This window comes from Lycorma delicatula, chromosome 1 (assembly GCF_047948215.1).
Source record: "Lycorma delicatula isolate Av1 chromosome 1, ASM4794821v1, whole genome shotgun sequence".
NCBI classification, from domain to species: Eukaryota; Metazoa; Arthropoda; class Insecta; order Hemiptera; family Fulgoridae; genus Lycorma; species Lycorma delicatula.
The window spans coordinates 176,525,848-176,548,950 of record NC_134455.1 but is presented as its reverse complement, the minus strand read 5'-3'; the positions used below and the strand labels follow the sequence as shown (position 1 = coordinate 176,548,950).

Here is a 23,103-nt window from a genome sequence, read left to right as displayed (position 1 = left end):
TAGAGTGTTCTTACGACCTTGTCCTGTACTGCAAAAGGTAAACTTTCAGTCTAGCGAACAATGCCGAAAAGCAGTGGGTGTACTCCACTGCTTTTCGGCATTACTGGGAATTTCCCCAAAACTTGAAATTTATACAGCTGAGACATAGCGGAGTTAACCTAACTTCAATCATCAACATTTCCTTGTGGAACAAGCTTTCTTTGCTACTTTTAAATCAGACGTCTCTGAGGTTCTGCAACTATTCCACATAAACCCAACAGAAATCTAAAACCCCACCACTCTTTTTTTGCCTTCTTTAGGAAAGTTTGACAGGATATTGGTTATCTTATGAATAACAACGATATTTTTAGGAGTAATTTGTATTTCGTATCTGGTAGTCTAGATCCGTGGTTATAGCACTTACCTTTCATATCATTACTGTTTAGTATCTTTATCATAATTAAACGAACTGTGGACTCAGATTAAAAATTATATAAAACACGTAAGTCATTCTTTTATACATTTTTTATTAAGATTATGATTTAACATCAATGAAATGGATCATGAAAAAGAAATAAAAAAAGAGTAAGTTCAGATATAATTTGATTTATTTGTACAATTTCATTTTAATTTATTAGCGCTGAGGCTGCTTTTAGATTTTTCTTCAACTGCCAATTGTAATTTATTTACATAAATTTTCTTTTTATTAGTTCCCTTTCCAACAGTCATCATTAGTTTAAATATTGCAGAAGTCCCATACTTCCCTTTATCTTGTGGCGTTTGGTATGCAGCACGTAAATCTAAACCATTGCTTTTAGCAAAGGCTTCCATCGGGTTACTATTTAATTCATGATTTGTGCTTAAATCATTCTTTCTCGTTAATATATCTTGAAAGAAGTTCGTTTGCTCGTAAATGTATACGATTAACTTCGACTGATCATGTTGAAAGATTATATTTGCAGCTACTATACGATAATCTGAAAAATAGGAATTATTAATGTTGTAGATTACATTGATAGAATTTTAAAAGGGAAAAATATATTTGTGGAAAACTTAAACGTTGCACACAGCAAAATGTTTTTATTACCATTCGTTAGGTCTGATTTCGTTCATACTTTTTAATGGCTGTCACTAGTAAGTCTGTCAGCTAAGCATCAATCTGTGCGAACAGAAAATGTTTACTTCTATGTAATAACATTTATTACTCATAAGATTGATAAAGAGCAACCATTCGTTGGTTTATAATAGAATACCGTAGACAAGCCGTACCGTTAGTCTTCAAAGTTAAATAGATTACAACAGATGTGGAATAACTTATTTTTGTACAGTTATTAACTGTGCACTACAAGATTATCATGCTACAGACACCGATTCAATTGCTTGCTGTGATCGAGAAGTATCTGGTTTTGTAGAACCTGATTTAAGATTCAATGATATTATTAAGTGTTTGAAAAAATAATACGACTTCTGACCTTTTCTCTGTTCAAAAATGTATTAACATGAAACACTCTCAGCATGAAATTTTCAGTTTATTGTTCTATACTTTGTGATTTAAAAGTTACTGATTTGTAAGTGGGTTTTCAGTTTAGTTATACTAAATTTTGTTGTATCTTGAGCGAATGCGACAGCAAGATCAAGAAAAATCATTTCAACAAAAAGGAATTCCCAAAGCGTGAATCACTTACACTTGAAAGAAAAAATGTTATATCCACACTTGTAAACGCTGATATGATCTTCTACCACTATTTCATATAAAATTAAGGTTTTTCAAACGAATTTCTAAAACGATGGATAAATATGGTGCTGGGTTTCATTTTGAAGGGAAACTTTCCTGATGTTAGTAATATTAAAATCAAGAAATAAATTTTTGACCCTCTTCACGTTTGATTAAAGATGGAAAATTTGAAAATAGGTAAACCAAGCTGAAAAATCATTTTGAAATTCAGAAATTTTATATAATATATTTTTACAAAATCATAAATCGCCGAACTACCATGTGATTATGGGTGAGAGTTAGTCATGCAAAGTATGGGGGTACAATATGGCCTCAAAATTCATTCTTGCATTTTCATCTGGATTTCTTTCCAGAATATTTTGGTGAAATCAGTAATGAACATCGGGATCATTAACGAATATATACCACTGCAATAAAAAGAAGATACTAGGGACAACAGAGTGCATGAATTCCTGCTGGTTATTGTTGGACGCTGAAGAAAAATGTTCCAGATTCCAGTCACAGTAGGAACATAAAAACCATCATACGACGCAAATTATTTTATTATATCTTACCAGATAAGCAGTGCCATATATATGTATGTAAATACACACATTATCTTCATATTTAATTTGTATCACACAAACAAACCATGGTTGAGAGAGATCTACTTATATACTTAATTCAGTGTAAAAAGGATCAGATATTTTCCTCTTCTGTTAAAAAAAAATCGTTTAATTTTGATTCACAAACAAGAAAATTGTTTGTGAAAATTTAGCAATACTATTGTTCAACAAAGAAGTTAGTTAAATGTGTAATTTCAATCTTATTAACTAAATTACTAAAAAATTACCAAATAGAAATTAAAACATAAATCTAGTATATAACAAATAAATAAAATAAGCTAATTCCAGTTAATATATTTCAACAACCAGATCGCGTTACATAGCTCGAAAAAAATTCTTTTGATCACTATATTTCATCATCGTATTGTGCAACTTTGTTAGCAAGGGCTTTGCATATTATACATCAGTCGAGATTACTTGATCGAAATGGCCGACAAACCGTCTGACGAAGGGCCATTTGCAAGTGTGTGAGAAGTTTAAACTGATGAATAAACATTTAAAATAGTGTACACAACTGTGTTCGCCTGAAGTGCTTTTTCAAGTTTAGATGCGGCTTTATTGGTTTGGTTGGCCTTTTTCAGGGTTAGCTTCGTCGCTACCGACGAACCCCCCGGACCAGGTTTCAATGGAACCACCTTAACAGTGGCCCGCTTAATTTTGTTTGCCGGCGCCTGGGCTGGTGGCGGTTGACCAACCCGCTTAGGCGCAGGCGTGACTGCTACCGCGGCGAAGGATACAGGCTTTTTCACCTTCTCCTCCACCCGCTTAATCGACTTATGAAGTTCGCCATGAGCCTCACCCGTCACCGGTTTGAAGCCCCTTTCCACCACAACCTGGTCTACCTTACCGAACAGTCGTGTCACAACTGAGTCTAAGGCAAGCTTGTCGCCCTGGAGGCCTTCACTTTTAAGTGCCAGACCTGAAACCAGCATTGCACATTCGTTCAACTAGGAGTCGACCAACTGTCGAAGCCCCAGAGCAACTCTTGAATCCTTTTTAGAGGAGGTCTTGGACCACTCGGCCCGCATCTCCTCGATCCGTCCCAAACCATCAGCCCGAGAGTTCACCTGCTTCACACCAGGCTTCCCTCCAGCAACCTCCCGCTTAGGACCGATCACCGCGCCCCCGCTTTCCGTCTTACCAGACTTCAAGGGAAGCCACCCTTTGGACTTGGTCCCCCCCCCCCATTGCCGTGCACTCCTTCTGCGGATTCGACCACAGTCTTCCCCGCACCATTCGTTACAGAGGTTTCGGCCAGGATTTTGGTGCAATCCGCTGCACTCGGGTGCTCCACTACCCGAGGGGCCTCCGAGACCTCCTTTGCGGAGGACCGGGGCCTCGGCGGAGACCTGCTGATTGACCTTCTCGGCTAGAAGGGATCACCGGCTACCAGATCCTTGACCAAACCGACCAAGTCCTCCAAGCAACCTCCCCCGGGTTGCTACATCGCAATTTAAAAATTCACCGACTGTGCCGCCAGGCACTTCGAACACAGTCTGTAAGAAGCTATCACCTAACAAAAGACAAGGTGAGCGTTTAACTATATCTTCCTCAAGATGGACCGTCTGTTCCGTAGCCCACTCGAGAAGTCCAAATCTAGAAGCTCCTAATGACTACCGGCGAGGTCGGAGCGAAATCGCTTGTCGAACCTGCCAGAGGATCTAAAAGGTTTTTCTGGTCTCACCGACTACGAAACGGGGACACCGATACAAAATTAGGAAACGTCCTTGTTTAGCCGACAGTGGCACAACGCACTACGCTGCTGCTTGTTTTCACTCCACAGCAACGCAGGTTGACTAACCGCCACCGATCGTTGTACAGCCCCGATGACGTGAACGTAGGTCACTGTCCTTGCAGAAATCGCTACCGGTAATGCAAATTGCAAGTTTACAGTACGGGGCCAGAGGCCGAGAAGCCATCAATAGATGCGGCTTAATTATATTACACTACACCTGTTATTTATAGTTTTTTCAGATGGGAGATTTTGTTTAAGAACTTATAACTTTATATTTTGTCACCGCAGTGTGCATCACACTTCTGTATGTACCACACTACTATAACATGTAACCTTAATGATTTCTTTACAAATCGTGATTGATACTGGATCGGACGAATCTTGATTGGATGAAAATAGATATTTCCTCAACACGTCAAAAAGATTACGAAAATACGGAATGAAATGTGGGCTAGTTCCGTGTTTATACCAACTGTCATACTGATATTGGGTTCTAGTAGCGAACATTTAATTTATTGCTTTACCTGTTTTTTTTTTTAAGTTTTAAAAATTCCATTAGCATATAAATAACAGTCGAAAAAACCATGGAGTAAGTTGAAATAATTGGCTAAAGTATTATTAATCAGATTTTATAATTACATTTTTCTATAAACTTATTTACATGTCCTTGGCTCTATTCATTTTAATAATAATGGGTGAGATTTCGCGCATAATTTAATTCTTTTAGTTGGTAGTAACGTATTTCTTTGTATAAGTCGTTTTATGAAATTATAAGCTGTCCATGGAATTACTTTTCCTAAATACAACACACCAGATATATTTTTATGAAATTTTATCAATTAAGTGGTAATTCTGACCGAATACGCAGAACCGAAACAAAATTTTAAATGGAGAGTTTAAGAAAACTAATCGGCAAAAATATTTATTTATCCTGAATGAATGCCTAATATGTTTTTTCAATGAATGATGATAATGATAATTGCGGAAGTATATTTATTAATTATAATATTATTAATATAATATTATTAATTATAGTTATAAACAATATTTATAATAAATATTAATAATATAAAAATATTTAAAAACAAAAGTAGTATTTTTATTGAATGCAAAAAATGACTTTTTACATACCCTCTTATAATCAAAAACAGAAAACAATTAATAGAAAGTATAAATCCGACATTTATAAATTTAGATTAATGGCCTCTGTAAAAACTTTTATTTTAAGAACATTCATTGCATTATATTAGTTTCATTCATTATCATTTTGTCAATTTTTTGTACAACTAAGTATGTTCCTCAAGTATTGAAGATAATCACACTTCATGTGATGATGTATGTGTCACACTTTATGACTACTTTACGTATGTAATGTAATCAACTAATGTTATGTAAATAATGTACGTAATATGGTCAGTCATTGTCTTTTATAAATAAAAGATTACATTGTTTAAGGAATAAAAGACTACTGAAGATTATATATGTTAGCGGCATGTATCTCGGTACATTGTAACTTCAGAACATTGGGTTCAATTCCTTACAAGTTAGTATTTACAAAGGCTAGAAACAGAGACTTATGATTACTTCAGTAAAGTATAATGGTACTTGTTATGACACAGACAATGGAATTTAAAAAGGAGATATTGTTCTAAAAATGTAGATGAAAGAAATGAAGATTCACCTTGCTTGAGAGGAATGAGAAGATAGAAATTACTAATACTAACTAAATTATTTATTTTGTTAGCAGCACAAACCTGTGCAGAAAAAATTTATTTTATTTATTTATTTACTTTTTTGGATTTCAATTCTAAAAAAAATCTGATATCTCCCAACAACAACAAAAAGCTACGCCACAATACACTCTAAATAAAACTAATATTTAGTTGTGAGAGAATCACCAAAAATAAAAATTAAATTAGAAAAAAATTTGGCGAACAAAGCTCAATAATATAAAAGAAGAAATTTAGAGTTGTAGAGGAGTCCAACTAAAATGAAAAAAGTAAACACTTAAAAAAGTAGTCGTTTGCAAAATGTTGTGAAAAAAGCAAAGGAATATAAATTAAAAACAAACAAAATAAAAATAACAAAGCGCACCATTTTATTATATAAGCCTGTAGACCTATATTTAGAAAATAAAATGTGTAACTTGCGTTTGTATTTATGAAAGCAATCTTTCCTAAAACTAACGGTCACTTATTCTTTAAAAAAAACAACAGTTTACATATTTACCAAACCAAAGAAAATTCTTTTCATAGAATTCAATACAATACTTAGGCTTACGAGAATGGGCCTTATGCTTCCTTTGCCAGTTTTAATAAACTGGCCAACCCTTTGATAAATCTTCTCACCAATTTATTTAAAATACAAATAAAAGATTATCTTTTACGGGAACAATATTATCCTGTCGATGAATTATTAAATTATACTATCTAAAATTAAAGCTAAGAACTCGCTTTATCTGCATCCTGTTCAACGTGTACGTAAATATGAGCTCGAAGTAAATTTCAATCGCGTCTTCTGAATTGTGACTTACTTTGTAGTAATTTTTTATATTTAATGTATTTATCTCAACATTATTTCACCTGTTTGTATTTAAATAATTAACTGATGTTGACTTTATAAACATATCTATTTTTATCTTATGATTTGTTTTTATACCTATAATTTATCATATATTGGGTGATCTATATAATGTATTTTTATGTGCCCATCAAAATAAAGATTTATTTCAAACTGAAATTTTAATCATCTTACCCATGAGTATATTTTCATCTGGCAAGCCGTTAAGCATTATCCCGTTTTTAAATTTGTCACCCTGTAAGAAAAAGAGAAAATATATATATATAATTTTACATATATAAAATCAACAGTTAACTATTATTTAATACTCAACACTCAGTTTTTACTTAATTAAAATTTAAATAAATAATAATAACACTACGACAGTTATTTTGTGTAACTTTTCTTTTTTTAATTAAATATACAAAAAAGTTTTAGTTTTAAAAATGCCTAACAGTGCGATAGGTTTTATTTGCAGCCACCAACAACGTAATCTACAACCACCTTACTCTTCAACATTCAACGCATTCTCTATAGCTTTCATCACCACAAGAAAGGTAATATCACCGTAGATTTTCAAAAATACACAAAATTTCTGTCAAAAAGACGGAACTGAAAATGAAGCATCTTATCTTGATTAGATACCTTTTTTGTGATCCAATAGATATTATTTCTCACTATTTATCTCCAGCAGCATTAAAAATGTCCAAGTTATAGTCAAAGTTAAAAAGTGTACGCTAATTAATCATCTGTTTACTATTATTAAGTTAGAATTTCTGTTGTTAAAGACTTTGATCGCTTCCTTCGTTTTATGTGTCGGTCTTCTTCTCCATAAGCAATTACGCCTTGAACGGCTGTTACATCCTTTTTCTCAACTTTTCATATCTTCCTATCCTACCGAATGGAATTAAGGTTATAGTTATTAATCATCCTTATTTATTTTTTCCATTATCTCATCGACTACTCCTTCCTTATTAATTAGCCCCTCTCAAATACTTTGCCTTATTTATCCGAACTGAAATTCATCTACTACCTTTTTCATCCAAAATTCAGATATTTCCACTAGCTGAGGTTGATATTTAAACCTACTGTTTAGTCTTCATGAAATATCTGCGCGATAAACTTCAGATCTTGTTCATATTTAGGTACTTTTTTGTGTTTTTTTTTTTTTTTTGTTTTCAGTCATTTGACTGGTTTGATGCAGCTCTCCAAGATTCCCTATCTAGTGCTAGTCGTTTCATTTCAGTATACCCTCTACATCCTACATCCCTAACAATTTGTTTTACATATTCCAAACGTGGCCTGCCTACACAATTTTTTCCTTCTACCTGTCCTTCCAATATTAAAGCGACTATTCCAGGATGCCTTAGTATGTGGCCTATAAGTCTGTCTCTTCTTTTAACTATATTTTTCCAAATGCTTCTTTCTTCATCTATTTGCCGCAATACCTCTTCATTAGTCACTTTATCCACCCATCTGATTTTTAACATTCTCCTATAGCACCACATTTCAAAAGCTTCTAATATTTTCTTCTCAGATACGCCGTTTGTCCAAGTTTCACTTCCATATAAAGCGACACTCCAAACATACACTTTCAAAAATATTTTCCTGACATTTAAATTAATTTTTGATGTAAACAAATTATATTATCGACTTTACCTTTCGTATTATATATTGGTGTTCCATCTTTGTTTAACACAGATTTTTATTTATGTAACCCAAAATTTTCCTTAACTTTCCTGTATGCTCCGTCTATTTGACCAATGTTCATTTCTCTTTCCACTTCTGAACACTTTTCTTTAACCCACTCTTCTTTCGCCAGTTTGCAATTCCTGTTTATAGCATTTCTTAATTGCCGATAGTTCCTTTTGCTTTCTTCATCACTTGCATTCTTATATTTTCTACGTTCATCCATCAGCTGCAATATATCGTCTGAAACCCAAGGTTTTCTACCAGTTCTCTTTATTCCGCCTAAGTTTGCTTCTGCTGATTTAAGAATTTCCTTTTTAACATTCTCCCATTCTTCTTCTACATTTTCTACCTTATCTTTTTTACTCAGACCTCTTGCGATGTGCTCCTCAAAAATCTTCTTTACCTCCTCTTCCTCAAGCTTCTCTAAATTCCACCGATTCATCTGACACCTTTTCTTCAGGTTTTTAAACCCAAATCTACATTTCATTATCACCAAATTATGGTCGCTATCAATGTCTGCTCCAGGGTAAGTTTTGCAGTCAACGAGTTGACTTCTAAATCTTTGCTTAACCATGATATAATCTATCTGATACCTTGCAGTATCGCCTGGCTTTTTCCAAGTGTATATTCTTCTATTATAATTTTTAAATTGGGTGTTGGCAATTACTAAATTATACTTCGTGCGAAACTCTATAAGTCGGTCCCCTCTTTCATTCCTTTTGCCCAGCCCGTATTCCCCCACTATATTTCCTTCCTTACCTTTTCCAATGCTTGCATTCCAATCTCCAACTATTATTAAATTTTCATCTCCTTTTACGTGTTTAATTGCTTCATCAATCTCTTCGTATACACACTCTACCTCATCATCATCATGGGCGCTTGTAGTCATATAGACGTTAACAATCGTTGTCGGTTTAGGTTTTGATTTTATCCTTATTACAACTTTTTTGTGATCCAGTAGATATTATCTTTCACTATTTACCTCAATAATCAACAAACTATTTATTATATACGACAAATTATTTAAATATAAAGTATTTATAAATATATTTATCTACGTAATCAACAAAGTACATACTAAATACACATTCACCTCCCACTTTAACATTCACCTCTTTATACTATTTTTCTAAATAATGCGCTGACTTCAATAAGTTTCGCGATAATTCGTATCCTTACTTATAATCACTATAAATTCTGTTATTTCATTTCCACTTTTAATCTTGCAACACCCAGCTGAATTCTCAAGTGTTGAATTCACAATATTTTTAACTTCTTTTTCTACATAACATTATTAAGGCCACTATTGTGTGACTTTCTAAATCGGTTAATGCAATTTCTAGACAACATTATTCTAGAGTGTTCTAGCCGATAATGTGACATCAGTTACAGTTTCAATCTTTTCACGCTTGACAATATGTTTGTAGACAATCTACAGAGGAATAGTAAATCGAATTGACGCAGATTGCCGAGCCGACTTCCAAACAATAATAAAGTTGACGACTGAATTAATTATGTGCATCTCATAATTTTTCTTGTAACTGAAACACAAGGAAAATTTTTTTTAACTCAGTTACGTGATGATCAGTACGGCAGATTCTGATGGAAACTCTTTGATTGTATGCAAACAAAGAGAATACAGCAGTTTCTTATATCGAAATTTCATCTCCTCCGCACAATAAAAATTAATAAAATTGTATTTTCTGTTTCTTTTTGTTTTTTTTTGGTCGTATATATTCTTCTGGGTATAAGAACTATCATAGAACTCTTATCATCGACCAAAATTTTGATCGACTATCCTTGCATTTTTTGCTACTCCTTACGCAAATCATCTTTCACTTTTTCACAATTTTTCCTAATCTCTTTCGGGAACATACTTCTCTCTGACTTCCGTAGGGATTACCAGACGTGTGAGTTTCGATTTTTGTTAAATCCATTTAAACCGTGTACGGAAAGGTTTTCACAGATTACTTTATATGTGAAATTATTTACGCTTGTTGATTTATTTAAATCAATTATTAACCATTTAATTGTTATGTTAGGATTTCATTTCTTCCGCGTAAACCGTTTTTTCCTAACTTAATATGTTTACCTTAAATTTAATAAATGAATCTATTAAAAATATCTAATTAACCTACTTATAACAAAGCTTATCGAATGAAAGAACGAAGGAAAATTTAACCGAGGAAAAATGATAAATTACGGTTCCGTCTCGTTATTATTTTACTTTTCGTTAATTAAAATCATGAATAACAAAATTAAATCAGCCAAAATTAATATAACAAAGCATGCTACATATTTTAGGAAAGTTTCTTTCATAAGTTTGTCGGATAGATCGCGATCTCATTATTCCATAGCCCGTTTTTTTTTTTGTTTCCTTTCTTTGTGAACATATTTCCTAAGAAATTAGAAATTTAATTGAAAGATATTAGAAACAAAATGCTTAATACTTTTTCAACTTCGAACAAATAAAATACACAATGGCTGTACGTGAAAATAGTTTGGGAAATATTCACGACCTGTTACTACAGTAACAATATAGTTTACTTTACTTACTTTAATGATGAAGCCTAATACGTAATGGTTTATGTGAAATTATTTTTATTCTTGAATACTTATTTATCATGAAACGTAATGTAATTTTAATTTAATCGGATTAATTTTGTTTTTCCATTAATTTCTAATATTTATTTATTTATTTTTTTTTTTATAGTCGCATCAACCATTATAGCCATTAGCGACTAAGTAAGACTACCATGTAGTATTATATAAAACAACAAAAATAAACAATAAAGAATATACATAGAAAAGTAACAACAATAGATACAAAATAATATACATAATCACCTAATTTTTTTAATGTGGTATTCAACAGTTGAATTTAAGAGATAAATGATATAATCTTTATTAATGAGAAGACAAAAATATTTGTATACTTTGAATTATGAATTAAACTTCTTCTGAAGTAGGGAGATTATATTTGCCAGATTAGTTCGTTAATGGTTGTAAGAATACAGAACTTTGTATCTTCTTTTTAATAAAACAATATTTTGTTTTCATATTTTTTAAACGCACAGTATACTGGTTAAATAATTAAACAGAACTTGAGTTCACTCTGCTTTTAATATTGACATGAGATGGCAAAATATTTTATAGTTTGTTCCGCCAAAACTCCTTCCAGTGAAAGAAATTCAAACTGTAACTGAGTAACGAACACTAATAAAATTTATTTTTAATTAGAAAACAATATTATAGAAATGTTTAATGATTTAAAAATATGTACGGTGATAAATGTTTTCTCGATCGTTAGTGTTAGGATAGTATTCTTGTTTTTGGGAAGAACGCAAATCGTTTACAAGTTCATACTCGACTTGACTGACCGATCTCCATCCGAAATAGAGGCTGTCCAAACGTAAGAGAAATTGTGCATACAAATCGATCAATTTCAACGAGACTGCATGTTGAAACGATCGGTAGTAATAAAAGATCTGTAAATCTGTGTGAGTAATTTTGAAATAAGATTTGGATAAGAGAAAATCTGCACCGCATTCGTTAAGTTTCGAGCAACGAGAGATGAGGTAGTGATTAAACATATTTTAGTAGAATCATTACAGGTGATTAAATTGGGCGTTTCAGTAGGAAACGGCGGAATTCACCATCAGTTCGTCTCGTATGTGTTCGTCCGATGTTGAACGTCCGTGCAGTACCCTCTGTTCGACTTGTAAAAGTTGACAGTGGAAACCATGTTTATCGACTTTTACGGTATCAAACGAATTATTCATCGGAGTTCACTTCTCAAGGAGTGTTCCACGGCCTGCGTAAAACCTCTTCATAGAACAGTTTCGATCACGAAACATTTCTATGAAGAGGTTTTACACAGGCTGTGGAATTCGTCCAGTGAGATCCGAGATGTTTAAATCGAAAAACTGGTTAGTCTTGGGCGCACATCTATTCTACCAAAAAACGTAAGTCATTATTTAGCAATAAAAGAATTACAGTCATCAAGCAACCCCTCCATCCTCCAGGTCTGACTTCCACAGATTCACTAATTACTAAATTTCTGATTAGTAAAGCCTAAAATCGGGAAAAATATGAAAAGTACATTATATTGAGAGCAATAGGCAATATCCAGGTTACACTGGTTATCAGTAGAAATGAATGCATAACCTTTGCATGAAAGTGTTTGGTAATAAGGTACTGAGCATGAATATGCGTTACTTTCAAAAATAAATATGGTTAGCAGTGGTTTCGTACCATACTTTTGTAACTGATTACAAAAATTTAACCATATTGCTTAAATATATTTAACACAATCAAAGATTTTGAAGTTTTTGATGTGTGTGTACACATACACACAACACACACTTAAAGTATATATACTCACACTTAAGGTAATATGTATATTTTAATATAAAAAAATTACTTGTAATTATGTATACTTTAATTACACAATTAATTAAGATTTATTAAAAGTATGGCTTTGTTATTATGATCATGCAGATTTAACAGATACTCTAAAAGTAAAAATCAGATTAGAATAAGCAAATGCATTATCATTTCTGGATATGAATATTATTTGCCAGTTCTTATCTCCTATATTACATTGTGTTCTATTAAATCCAAAACACTATTAATCTTAATCCACTCAATAATGGTTTATCATTTATAATTTCTTACTGTTATCAAACGCTCACTTTTTATCAGTTGTTTATGCTCCCAGATAAATTTTACTTGATGAAGCAGTGACAGTGGTTGATAGGCTAGTGCCAGCCAATGTTTCTATAATGAGAAATGAAAAACGGGCAACTGACTAAGATTTGAATCCACGATCTTCCATATGAAAGGCAATGGCATAAGTACTGGTCTCGTGCTTGGATTTGGTACTTAAATTCTGGACAAGTAATGAAATCATTTGCGATCAGCATGATTCAGAAATCTCAAAATGAACACCTACATTATTTCACAAAAAATTCTTTCAATTCTTTCGTAACACTAACACACTATCTCATGTAATTTAAATAAACCTTCAGAATCAACCGAACTTATAAGTTGTGTTGTTAGTATAATACTCAATTCTATTATTAAAAATGAATATCGTTCCTCCTTTCAGAAATGGATATTAAGCCTTCTTTCTAAGACAACGTATAACCTTATAAAATAAAATAAAACAAAAACCACATTTAAAATTTAGAACTTTCGAAGGGAGCTGTAGGTCAAAGGGTTCGGACCCAATACAAACCATCGATAGTTTCAATTGCTTCTAAAAGTAGGGCAATATTTAAAAACATTCAAGTACTTCGTTCAAAATACTTTAATCTTTTTTATTTTGAAGGGGTCTGTGAAGATGAGAGGATCAGGCCCCTTTGAAAATATTGAGTATATTACTTGCATTTGGGAAAAAAACTCTATTAGAAAGGAGGAGTTTCAGTATCGAAAACCAAATGTTCTGCCAATAAAGAAGTTCTATGAGCAAGTAAAATTGTATTTTTTAACTGAGCTTAACATTTTTGCATTTTATAGAAGTGAAGTAGAATAATTTCTGAAAAATAAAATATTGAATAGCAAATTATTTTATAATTTAATGGAAAAAAATATTAATAGTACAATCTTTAATGACAAATCTATAAACATATTTATACAAAAAATTTGTGGTCCTCTAAGCAGCACAAAACACCAACTGACGGACATGCACAGTGTAAATACAGAAAAAAGAAAAGATCATGATGTTAAATCTGATTCTTCTCTACTATTTGTTTTAATAGTTACACAGACTATTTGTTAAAAAGATTAACATGTTGTATACAAACACATTAATTTAATGAAGAAAAAAGTCGTCTACATCTCTCTAGGACTATTTAACTCGTTATTAGCCAGTAAATTATTTTTTTTTTTTTTTTTTATGTATGGGCATCAACTTTTCTATGGTCATTAGTTCTCGTCACATTTTTTTAAAATAAGGTTTAAATCACCTTCTGGTTCGTCATATGTAAGACTGTAAAGGGGCCTATATATTTTATTTAAAAACACCAAAATTAACAACACAGAACATTTAAACACAAACACTAAGAATATTTATAGGGTGTAAAGGGCTCTGATATTAAAAAAAGTAAAACACAAAAAACAAAATGAGAAATAATGTTATCATAATACTAACATTATTAAAATAATGTCTACATCCCTATGGATGTAGACATACTTAGACCTAATTAGACTACTTCACTTAGATTCCTTAACACAAGTTGAGTTTGATTACAGACTTGTTAATAGTCTACTGGTGTGAACATAGGCAACTACTTGTTTCTTCATTTTCATTTTTCAAATCAGCAACAATATTATTTCTTAGACCAAACCTCTTTCTGAGGTCCTCATATATGGTACACTCTTCCATTAGATGCTTGACTGTAAGCACTATATTACAAACACTGCACATTAGTCTTTGTTCGCCAGTTAACCTTCCTCCCTTTCAGATACCAATGATGTTCTATGACTGACATCAGGTGATGACATCTTAGACGGAGCAGTTAACATTGTTGTTATCGAATTTAAACTTGATGCAATCTCTAGTGATATATTTTCAGTGGCTGAAGAACTTGATTCAATCTCCAAAGGCATACTTAAGGCAGCTGATGTACTTGCCTTCTCTTTAAGTGTCCTCTAGGCTTTTGGAAGTTCCATAAGTGCTGGTTCTATAATATCTATATCTAGTGCTTTCTCTATTGTTACTTGCACCTGCATTGCACTAGTCTCAGACTTTTTTTTTACCCTTGCCACATCCTCCTTTGCCTTATGACTGACCAAAGGAATGATGTTTTTGGCTTTGTCAGATGTTTCTTTAACCTTGTGCACATCAATTGGTGGTTGCATCATCTTCTCAGATTTTTAATGTCACTTACTAGATTCAATCTTAATGTTAATGATTTTCTCTAACATCGTATCAAGACTTGGTGCAAGCTTAGTAAGCAACTGCTTCACTTTAAATTTAGATAATGAGGGAGCAACAGCTGCTTCTGCATGTTGTTGTTGGTCAAGGTGTCCCATTGCTGATAATTTTCCTCACTTTAGGATAGCTTACCTTTTGCAGTGTTTTAAACTGCTGAATGGCCATTTCAAAATTATACACTGGGCAGTTTCTTGATTGGCAGTTGTGGTGCCCTTTGCAGTTAATACAAACGGGAGGATCTTTACACGGATCGCCTTCATGTGTTTCCATTCCACACATGCAGATTTCTGCCCTTTCACATCTGATCACACCATCACCATCATCATTATTATTATTATTATTATTATTATTTATTTTTAAAAAAAGGCAAAATTATCATTCAATAATTACTTCTAGAGTTGTCTGAGGGAATTAAATCCCTTTCATTCATTAAATGTCCATATTAGTTAAACAGCAGTTTATATTATCTTCATTGTGACTATTATAATTTGGATAATAGTCTTCAGAATGTAATTTTACTTCAAATGGTAAAGTATTTAATATGAATCATCATCTCCCCTAACTATAAATCTAACAAAACCCACAGGCATTATTTAATTATTTAAAAAAAAATTATTTAATTTTCTTTAAAATGATAAATCATTTGTTTAAAAAATGGTTGTAATAAGTAATAAAAAAACAAATAGCAGTAATGTAATGTAATGTAACGTATTTAATGGCAGTAATACAGCACCATGGTTATCAGGTGTGAATGTCGCTTGGGCATGATCAGCTACATACAGAATGGCACATTGATGAGTGCAATTTTTATAGAAATTTGGAAGATTAAAATAGAATATACCAACTGCTAAGGGTTCTATATGAAAAAATCTAAGTGCGAGATATGTTTACAATGGAATACCCTCATATAAGGAACATTGGGAACATACAGAGTCATTACTTATTAGGGGCAAAAGTGGGTATTCAAGTGGTCTTGTCTTTCTTTCTTACAAAGCCGCTGATGTAGCTGAATAGATGGCTGCTTCATTTATGAATATTGATGTCGATCTTATTAGACCAGATGATATTAAGTTTCTGTTAAAATGCATGGTGAAAAAGAAATTGCAAATAACATTGGTAAATTATTTTACGAAACTCAACTCCATGAAGGATTGCCCACATAAATGGAAAGAAAGAATCTTTTTAAGGAAGAGAAGATGTTACATTAACAAGACTGAGGATTGGTGATACTAACCTTACATCGTTACATATGGAACAGGGTTACCAAGGTTTGCAATCTGTGATATTAAAATCAAAGTTAAACAGCCTTTGGAAGAATTTCCAACCTACAAAAATTAACGATGGCAGAAATTTAGAATGACCTGAATTCTGAAAAAAATACTCTCTAATAATGTAGAAAGCACTATTTTATTGGTGAAATTCCTATATAAAGGAAGATTATTTTAAAAGCACATCCTTAATGCTGTTGTAAAGACCTGTTGTCCTGTTGTCCTTCACACAATTACACATTTACCTTCTATTACTGTTTTATATGATATAATGTGATAATTTATTGATGGTCGACTTGTACTGCATAAGAACCTTAAAACTTTATGCAATGATATTTAACTAATTTATATTTACACATATTTACAGTTTCAAAATTGTGTATCTTTTCAGGTTTTGTATTTATTTATGAGATAACAGCAAAACTTTGACTACATTTTTCTTAAAATCATCTAGAGTCGTCCTGCCATACATTACATACAGTCATTTATAACCTACGTTACATTATTTAAAATTAGTTTTTAGGTTTTAAAATCAAGTTTTGTTTTTAACTTATATCACATTTGTATGAATATGTATGAGAGAGTGCAGACTGATATGTTTGTTTGTGTGTTGTGTGCATGCACAGAAATGAAGGTGTTTTTATTTTAATATTGAGCATTCGCACACTTAAAACCAGTAATCATAAGTAAACGAACACAATGTGCTGTATGTTTAATGAAGTTATTTCTCTGATTCAAATCTAGCGTAATGGCTAACGAACGTCCTTAGTTGAATGATCCCTTACTATAAAAAGGTTAATTTATGATAAAAATATCTTTAAAATAACACTTACCTCAACACTGAATGAAGAAATATTTACAACTATGAGCAAAATCCTTACCGAAATGATTGGATCTTTTCTATGCGGTGCCCTGGATGAAAGAAAACACTGAACTGATAACCACTAGCATGTCTTTTCTGCGATGATGTGTTTTAAGATGACAGTTTGAGTTTACCCATTACAAACATTAATACACAAAAATGGTGCAATATGTGTAGATGAAGGATGTGATTTTACAGTAACTGCATGTTAAAGTGGAGGCGATGGGCATATTTTGCAGATTCCAACTTGAAATAATGAATTTCTTTCCCCATATAAAGAAATTTAATAGCATCTTCTAATAAATTATAAATTAAATTATATTTAATTCATTTTGTTCCTCTCCTCCTTAATCATATACAAACATTTTTAACTTCTAAATTAATTAATATAACTCTTAAGTTCACGTACACTTAAAAACTCACATTCACATAATGGTGAGCCTAGGATCTTCGTCAGATAAAGAGAGAAGACACTCTCTAGTATCTTTATATATAAAACAATCTCAATTTTATCAAAACAGTATAATCCACTTACCGTTTTGTAATTTTAACCAATAAACATTCATTCCATTTTTATTTAACCCGTTGACATGCAAGTTTAGCACAATTTCTTGGCAAAATTTTTTAAATAATATATCAGATACAATTGGCAAACTGTTGAAAAGTCCATTTCGTTAACATAGAATATAATAAAAAATTAAATAAATACCTTAATATCTCCTTAACCGATACATTTATACTTAACATAAATTGCAATAAAAATAAATAAATAATAATATAAATATACAAGTGTATAAGTTACTCCTCCACTTTAAATTATACAGATCATGAAAATTACATGGATTATTTTAAATTGCATTGAAATCCTGGTGTTTGACTTCATTACAAGGTGGCTGGGATTCAACTTACCACTTTACATGGTGGTTGAAGTTGGACTAACAGGAAAAAACCGAGGTTACTAGAAGATTTGTAAAAATATTAAATTTATATTTGAAATATAAAACTTGTTTAAACAGAAAACAGGGAGAAATAAAATGACTAAATTTACAGAAAAATTCCAGTTCTGGATGATGTAATATACAAACGGTGTCCATGTTGGGCAAAGATTAATACTGTAATAATACTAAAAAGAATAATAATCGTAAAATATAATATTTAATTCATATTGAAGATTTACAAAAATTGCGATTTAAACTTTTGCTAAATTTGGTGACCTCTCTAGGAATAACGTGATCATTCTCATGAAGATAATGAGTAGATGTTAATAATTTTTTTATCTGATTAAAACATTTTTCTTTATCATATTATAAAATTTTAATAAGGTTAAAATTAAGCTTACAATAAAATTAAAAAAAAAAAAATTAATCTTCAGAAAATTCTACAGACAACGAAATTTGAATGATTGAAATCAGTCCATTAGTTATTGAGATATTTGGATTTGAATATTTGAAAAATTAAAATTAGTATTGCACTGAAGCTTAGAATTAACCCTGTTTTAAGAAAGAATTAAATTCACAAAACGAAACAATTTATCTCTTTCTCCAGTAAAAAAAATTTTAATACCCTAAAAAATCAAAAAATTTGGAAATATAACCACATAATCAGCAAGTGCATTACTTGATAAAAAAAAAATCTAAATTGAATTTTGAAAATCGATCTATAGGTACAGGAGTTTTAAAATAATCATGGATTATTTGACTTAACTTTTACTGTGAAAAACCATTAATCTTTATATTTTCTGATAGAAAGTTAAAAAATTATTTAAATAAAATCATAAGAAATCAGTAAAAATTGATAGAGGAAATGACACGCTACACTATAATGGTGCACAAATTTCTTTGTTGTTTTTCTTGATAATATTACCACATAAGCTTGAAGCTTGTGCTTGGTATATAGAAATAGAATTTTTGAATTTTGAAAAATGCCATGCCATGCCTGACCGGGATTCCAACCCGGGACTTCCGAATGAAAGACCGAGACGCTACCTCTCAACCACGAAGATCGGTAGTAACGAGATGGTCATACGAAATATCTAACATTTTTAAGTAAATATGCTAATTTTAATATATTTTACCACATCTAACGAGAAAAGAAATAGTAAGGACCCTCATTAAATTGACAATCATTTCTATTTACAGGAATTGGATTTAAAAAAGTAGTTACCGGAAATTATTATACAATAAAGATAAATTGATAAGAAAAAATTGGAAATTAATAGTAAGTATTAGGCTCTTGGTTTTGAAAGCCAGTGTAATAATATTTTTATGAAAATCAACTGCTTACACACAGCTTATGCGTACACGCGCGTTCACTCTGTCTCTCTCACCCGCTGTCTATGCTGCAGATGATGTAATACAGCTGACCGTATGTTAGTTCATATTTCTTAATAAAAAATCTGATATGAACACCACATGATTTCTTGTACGCCTATTAAATTACATATACACTTTTTTTTTTAATGAAAAGTACGTAAATTTTTTTTCATTAATAACTTATGTTACTTTTTTTTTGTAATTATTATTGAATTATTATTTATAGTAAATTTTTTTACAGTCAGAGGTTAATAAAAAATCAATATATTAAAAAAAAATTAAAAAAAGGAGTTGAAGTCTGATTCGAACCTATGTGCCTTCCCCTTATATGATCCAACTATTTCATTAATTAAAATTTGATTTGGCTGTAACACTGGAACCGATGAAAATAACTAACGCTTATGATATATCATTGCAAAGTTCCCAATGAGGACTTATTACTGCAGTTAAGAAAAAGTCCAAAGTTCAAATTCGTTTGGATTTTGGGCTTTTTGGACACTTTTGGTTCAGTCAATTGGAATCAAAAGGGGAGGTGCACAACTAGATGTTACAATAGTTCTAAATCCAAAATTTCAACATCATACGGCTAATTGTTTTTGAGTTATGCGAGATAAATACGTACGTACAGACGTCACGCCGAAACTAGTCAAAATGGATTCAGGGATAATCAAAATGGATATTTCCATTGAAATCTGAAAACCGAGATTTTTCGCGATCATAATACTTCATATCCTTCTTACAAGGAAAAAATTAATCATTTTGCACCATTAATAATTCATATAACATTGTGTTAGAAGCTTCGCTTTCGTCGTGTGTCCACGCAACGACGCACTCGTTTCAATTTTTTTTAATATTTACATTATAAATTTAAATTAATAATTTAGAATAGTAAAGTTTTGATGAGATTTAGATGCAATTCGTTTTATATATTTTTTCTGTAAAACTAAACATTCAGAAAATTTTCAAATAAACAAAATCTATTCCTTGAAAATAAATCTAAACTACCAAATAAACCGCTTTACATAATGTAATTTTTTTTTATTAAATAATTTTCGTAATAATAATTTTTTAATTAAAAACTTCTTTAATGATTTTTTTATAATAAACATAATTTTTTTTTCTTAAATAAGAGGATTCCTATTCCATAGGTAGTTTCACGTAAAGTTACTACATTTTTTTTATTTTTTTGTTTTAATAAGAAATCTATAATTTCTTGAACTTTGTAGAATACCTTTTACAACCAACCTTAATATTTACCAAGCAGTACATGAATTCCATCTGCTGTTGTGTGCTAAGGTTAACTCCCAGTGCAACAGTGTAAAATTTATCCTGCAAAAATCAGATAACATTAAAGAAATGATTAATAACACGTACAATTCGCAGATTATATGGCTGTTTTTACATCTGAATATAATTATTTATACGTAATTAATAAATCCCGATAGCAGTTCAAAATTATTCACCGAACGGTTTATAACCATCTAACTTCAAATACGGATAAACAGTTATATTTGGTAAGATGGACGTAACATTTCTGATCGCGTGGAAAGAATTCCCATGAATGATAACTATATTATTTCTGTTGCCCATAAGCGATATTTCTCGGCTTCTTATTAATTGACAAGTTCTCTTGGGATGATCAAATTAATTTTGTTAGCAACAAAACAAACCGTACTATTCTTTCTAAAATTATCATCATTATTAACTATTTATTATGCTTACTTATATTCCACGGAGTTCTCTCATAAAGTAAGATTGGTTATCCATGTTTGGAAAATTAAAACTATTAACTTATCCTTGTGGATTCTTATTAATGAATGTACAATCTTTCTTTCTAGCACAATAAAGTATTACAAAAAAAAAAAACCAATATCATTCTCTACAAAACCAGGTAACAAAACCGTTATCGAATAACTCAACCCAATATTTCTCCATAGTTTGCGCATTCTTTCTCAGGAGACGTTTACCTTTTCCCAATAATGTTTGTTAGTCTCTAATCAAGGAGGAATTGAGATAAGAGCTGTTGCGAAGCATGGAAGCGTTCACAACAGCTCTTATTCTTGATAGAGATGCAGAGATAGTAATTTTATCATATAAATATAGCTCGTCAGTTCGAATAGTTATAAAAAATAAAGTCGTTATGAAAACCTGAAGAAATGACGTTTGAAAATAAAACTGAGATTAAAGCTTTCGTGACAGAGCGACAATATATGGATCTTGTAATTAAAAATGCTATCGCATAATTAAACGTAATATAGATTTAAATGAAAGAAAAATTTTAATCATTTAAAGAACGTATAATAAAATATTGTAGTATCCAAATGCGTATGTTTACACCGTAACCATATTGGTTGTAGGAGATCTGAAATAGCCTCAAGTCACTCCCAAAAACGACTTGGCTAGCTTCATGATTAATAAATCCTACGCTAAGCTTAATTGAGAAAGCAAGGTCCCCAACATAACCCTCACCCTAACATAACCCGAGCTGAATATCGGTTACAAACCCATCGAAATTCAGCCCATATTCGGTCAAACAAAAGTGACACCTACACTTCTTTAACTACTGAGAATGACTGAATTCAACAGTTTTATATTTACTCTCGGAGAAAGACTCTGTCTGGCTGGTGCCTCTTTTATCTGAAATGCTTTACAAGCGTCAGTCATTCAAAGAAAAAGGTATGTTGTTGCTTCTGCTTCAGATATGTGAAGCAGTTGTATATTTATATACATACAATCTCTCTCACTCTCTCTCACTCTCTCTCGATCTCTCTCTCTCTCTCTCTCTATCTGTGTGTGTGTGAATGTGCAACCACTCTAAAAATGTGTACACGTAAGTTACTTATACTCAGTTATAAACAGCAGAATTTACTTACGTTATTTATAGTATTTGATATATTAATAACGAAGTTAGGTTTCGTAGTTATTTGGTCATAATAGAAATTGGAATTGTGAACTAGTACCTCGGTTCTTGGAAATCCAAGTCCTATGCTGTAATCATTGTTTGCTAAGAATCCGCTAGATAATAAATTCATAAATATTATTATGAGAAAATAAAAATCCATTTTTTCCTAAATAAAAGAAAAGTCTAATGCAATTAATATACTAAAAAAACTTATACGATGAATGGAAAGAAAAATTCTGTCGTTCTTGAAAAACAGATGTTATTAAAACAAATAACACGGCATAATTTATATGGAAAATTAATACGACATAGAAAGTAAATAGATCCAAGTATGTTTTTAAAATAAAATATAAACTATGTTAAATGTTCAGTATGTTTAGTCATATGTGAGCACACGCGCACGCACACATACCATACGAAATCTATAATTTTGCACCCTGCAACGTGAATATACAAGATCATTCGAGTTTTACGCTGAATGTTATCAGAGCTGACAACTGTTAACAATAATACA

At 31.4% G+C, this 23,103-nt stretch overlaps 1 protein-coding gene across 3 annotated transcripts; it reads right to left on the bottom strand.

Annotated features, from left to right (window-relative positions):
- Positions 1–569: 569 nt before the first annotated feature.
- LOC142325726 (uncharacterized) lies at positions 570–22,840 on the bottom strand. 3 transcript variants are annotated; one of them, XM_075367772.1, is made up of 4 exons: positions 22,648–22,833; positions 20,933–21,016; positions 6,809–6,869; positions 570–956 (listed from the first exon to the last, which is right to left on the bottom strand). In XM_075367772.1, the coding sequence occupies exons 1-4, from the start codon at positions 22,747–22,749 to the stop codon at positions 601–603; spliced, it is 603 nt and encodes a 200-aa protein (XP_075223887.1). In that variant the 5' UTR covers positions 22,750–22,833; the 3' UTR covers positions 570–600. The 3 variants fall into 3 exon arrangements, with proteins under 3 accessions (XP_075223887.1, XP_075223875.1, XP_075223881.1); XM_075367760.1 differs by having other exon boundaries at positions 22,561–22,827; XM_075367766.1 differs by lacking the exon at positions 20,933–21,016 and having other exon boundaries at positions 22,561–22,840.
- Between the last annotated feature and the right edge of the window lie 263 nt (positions 22,841–23,103).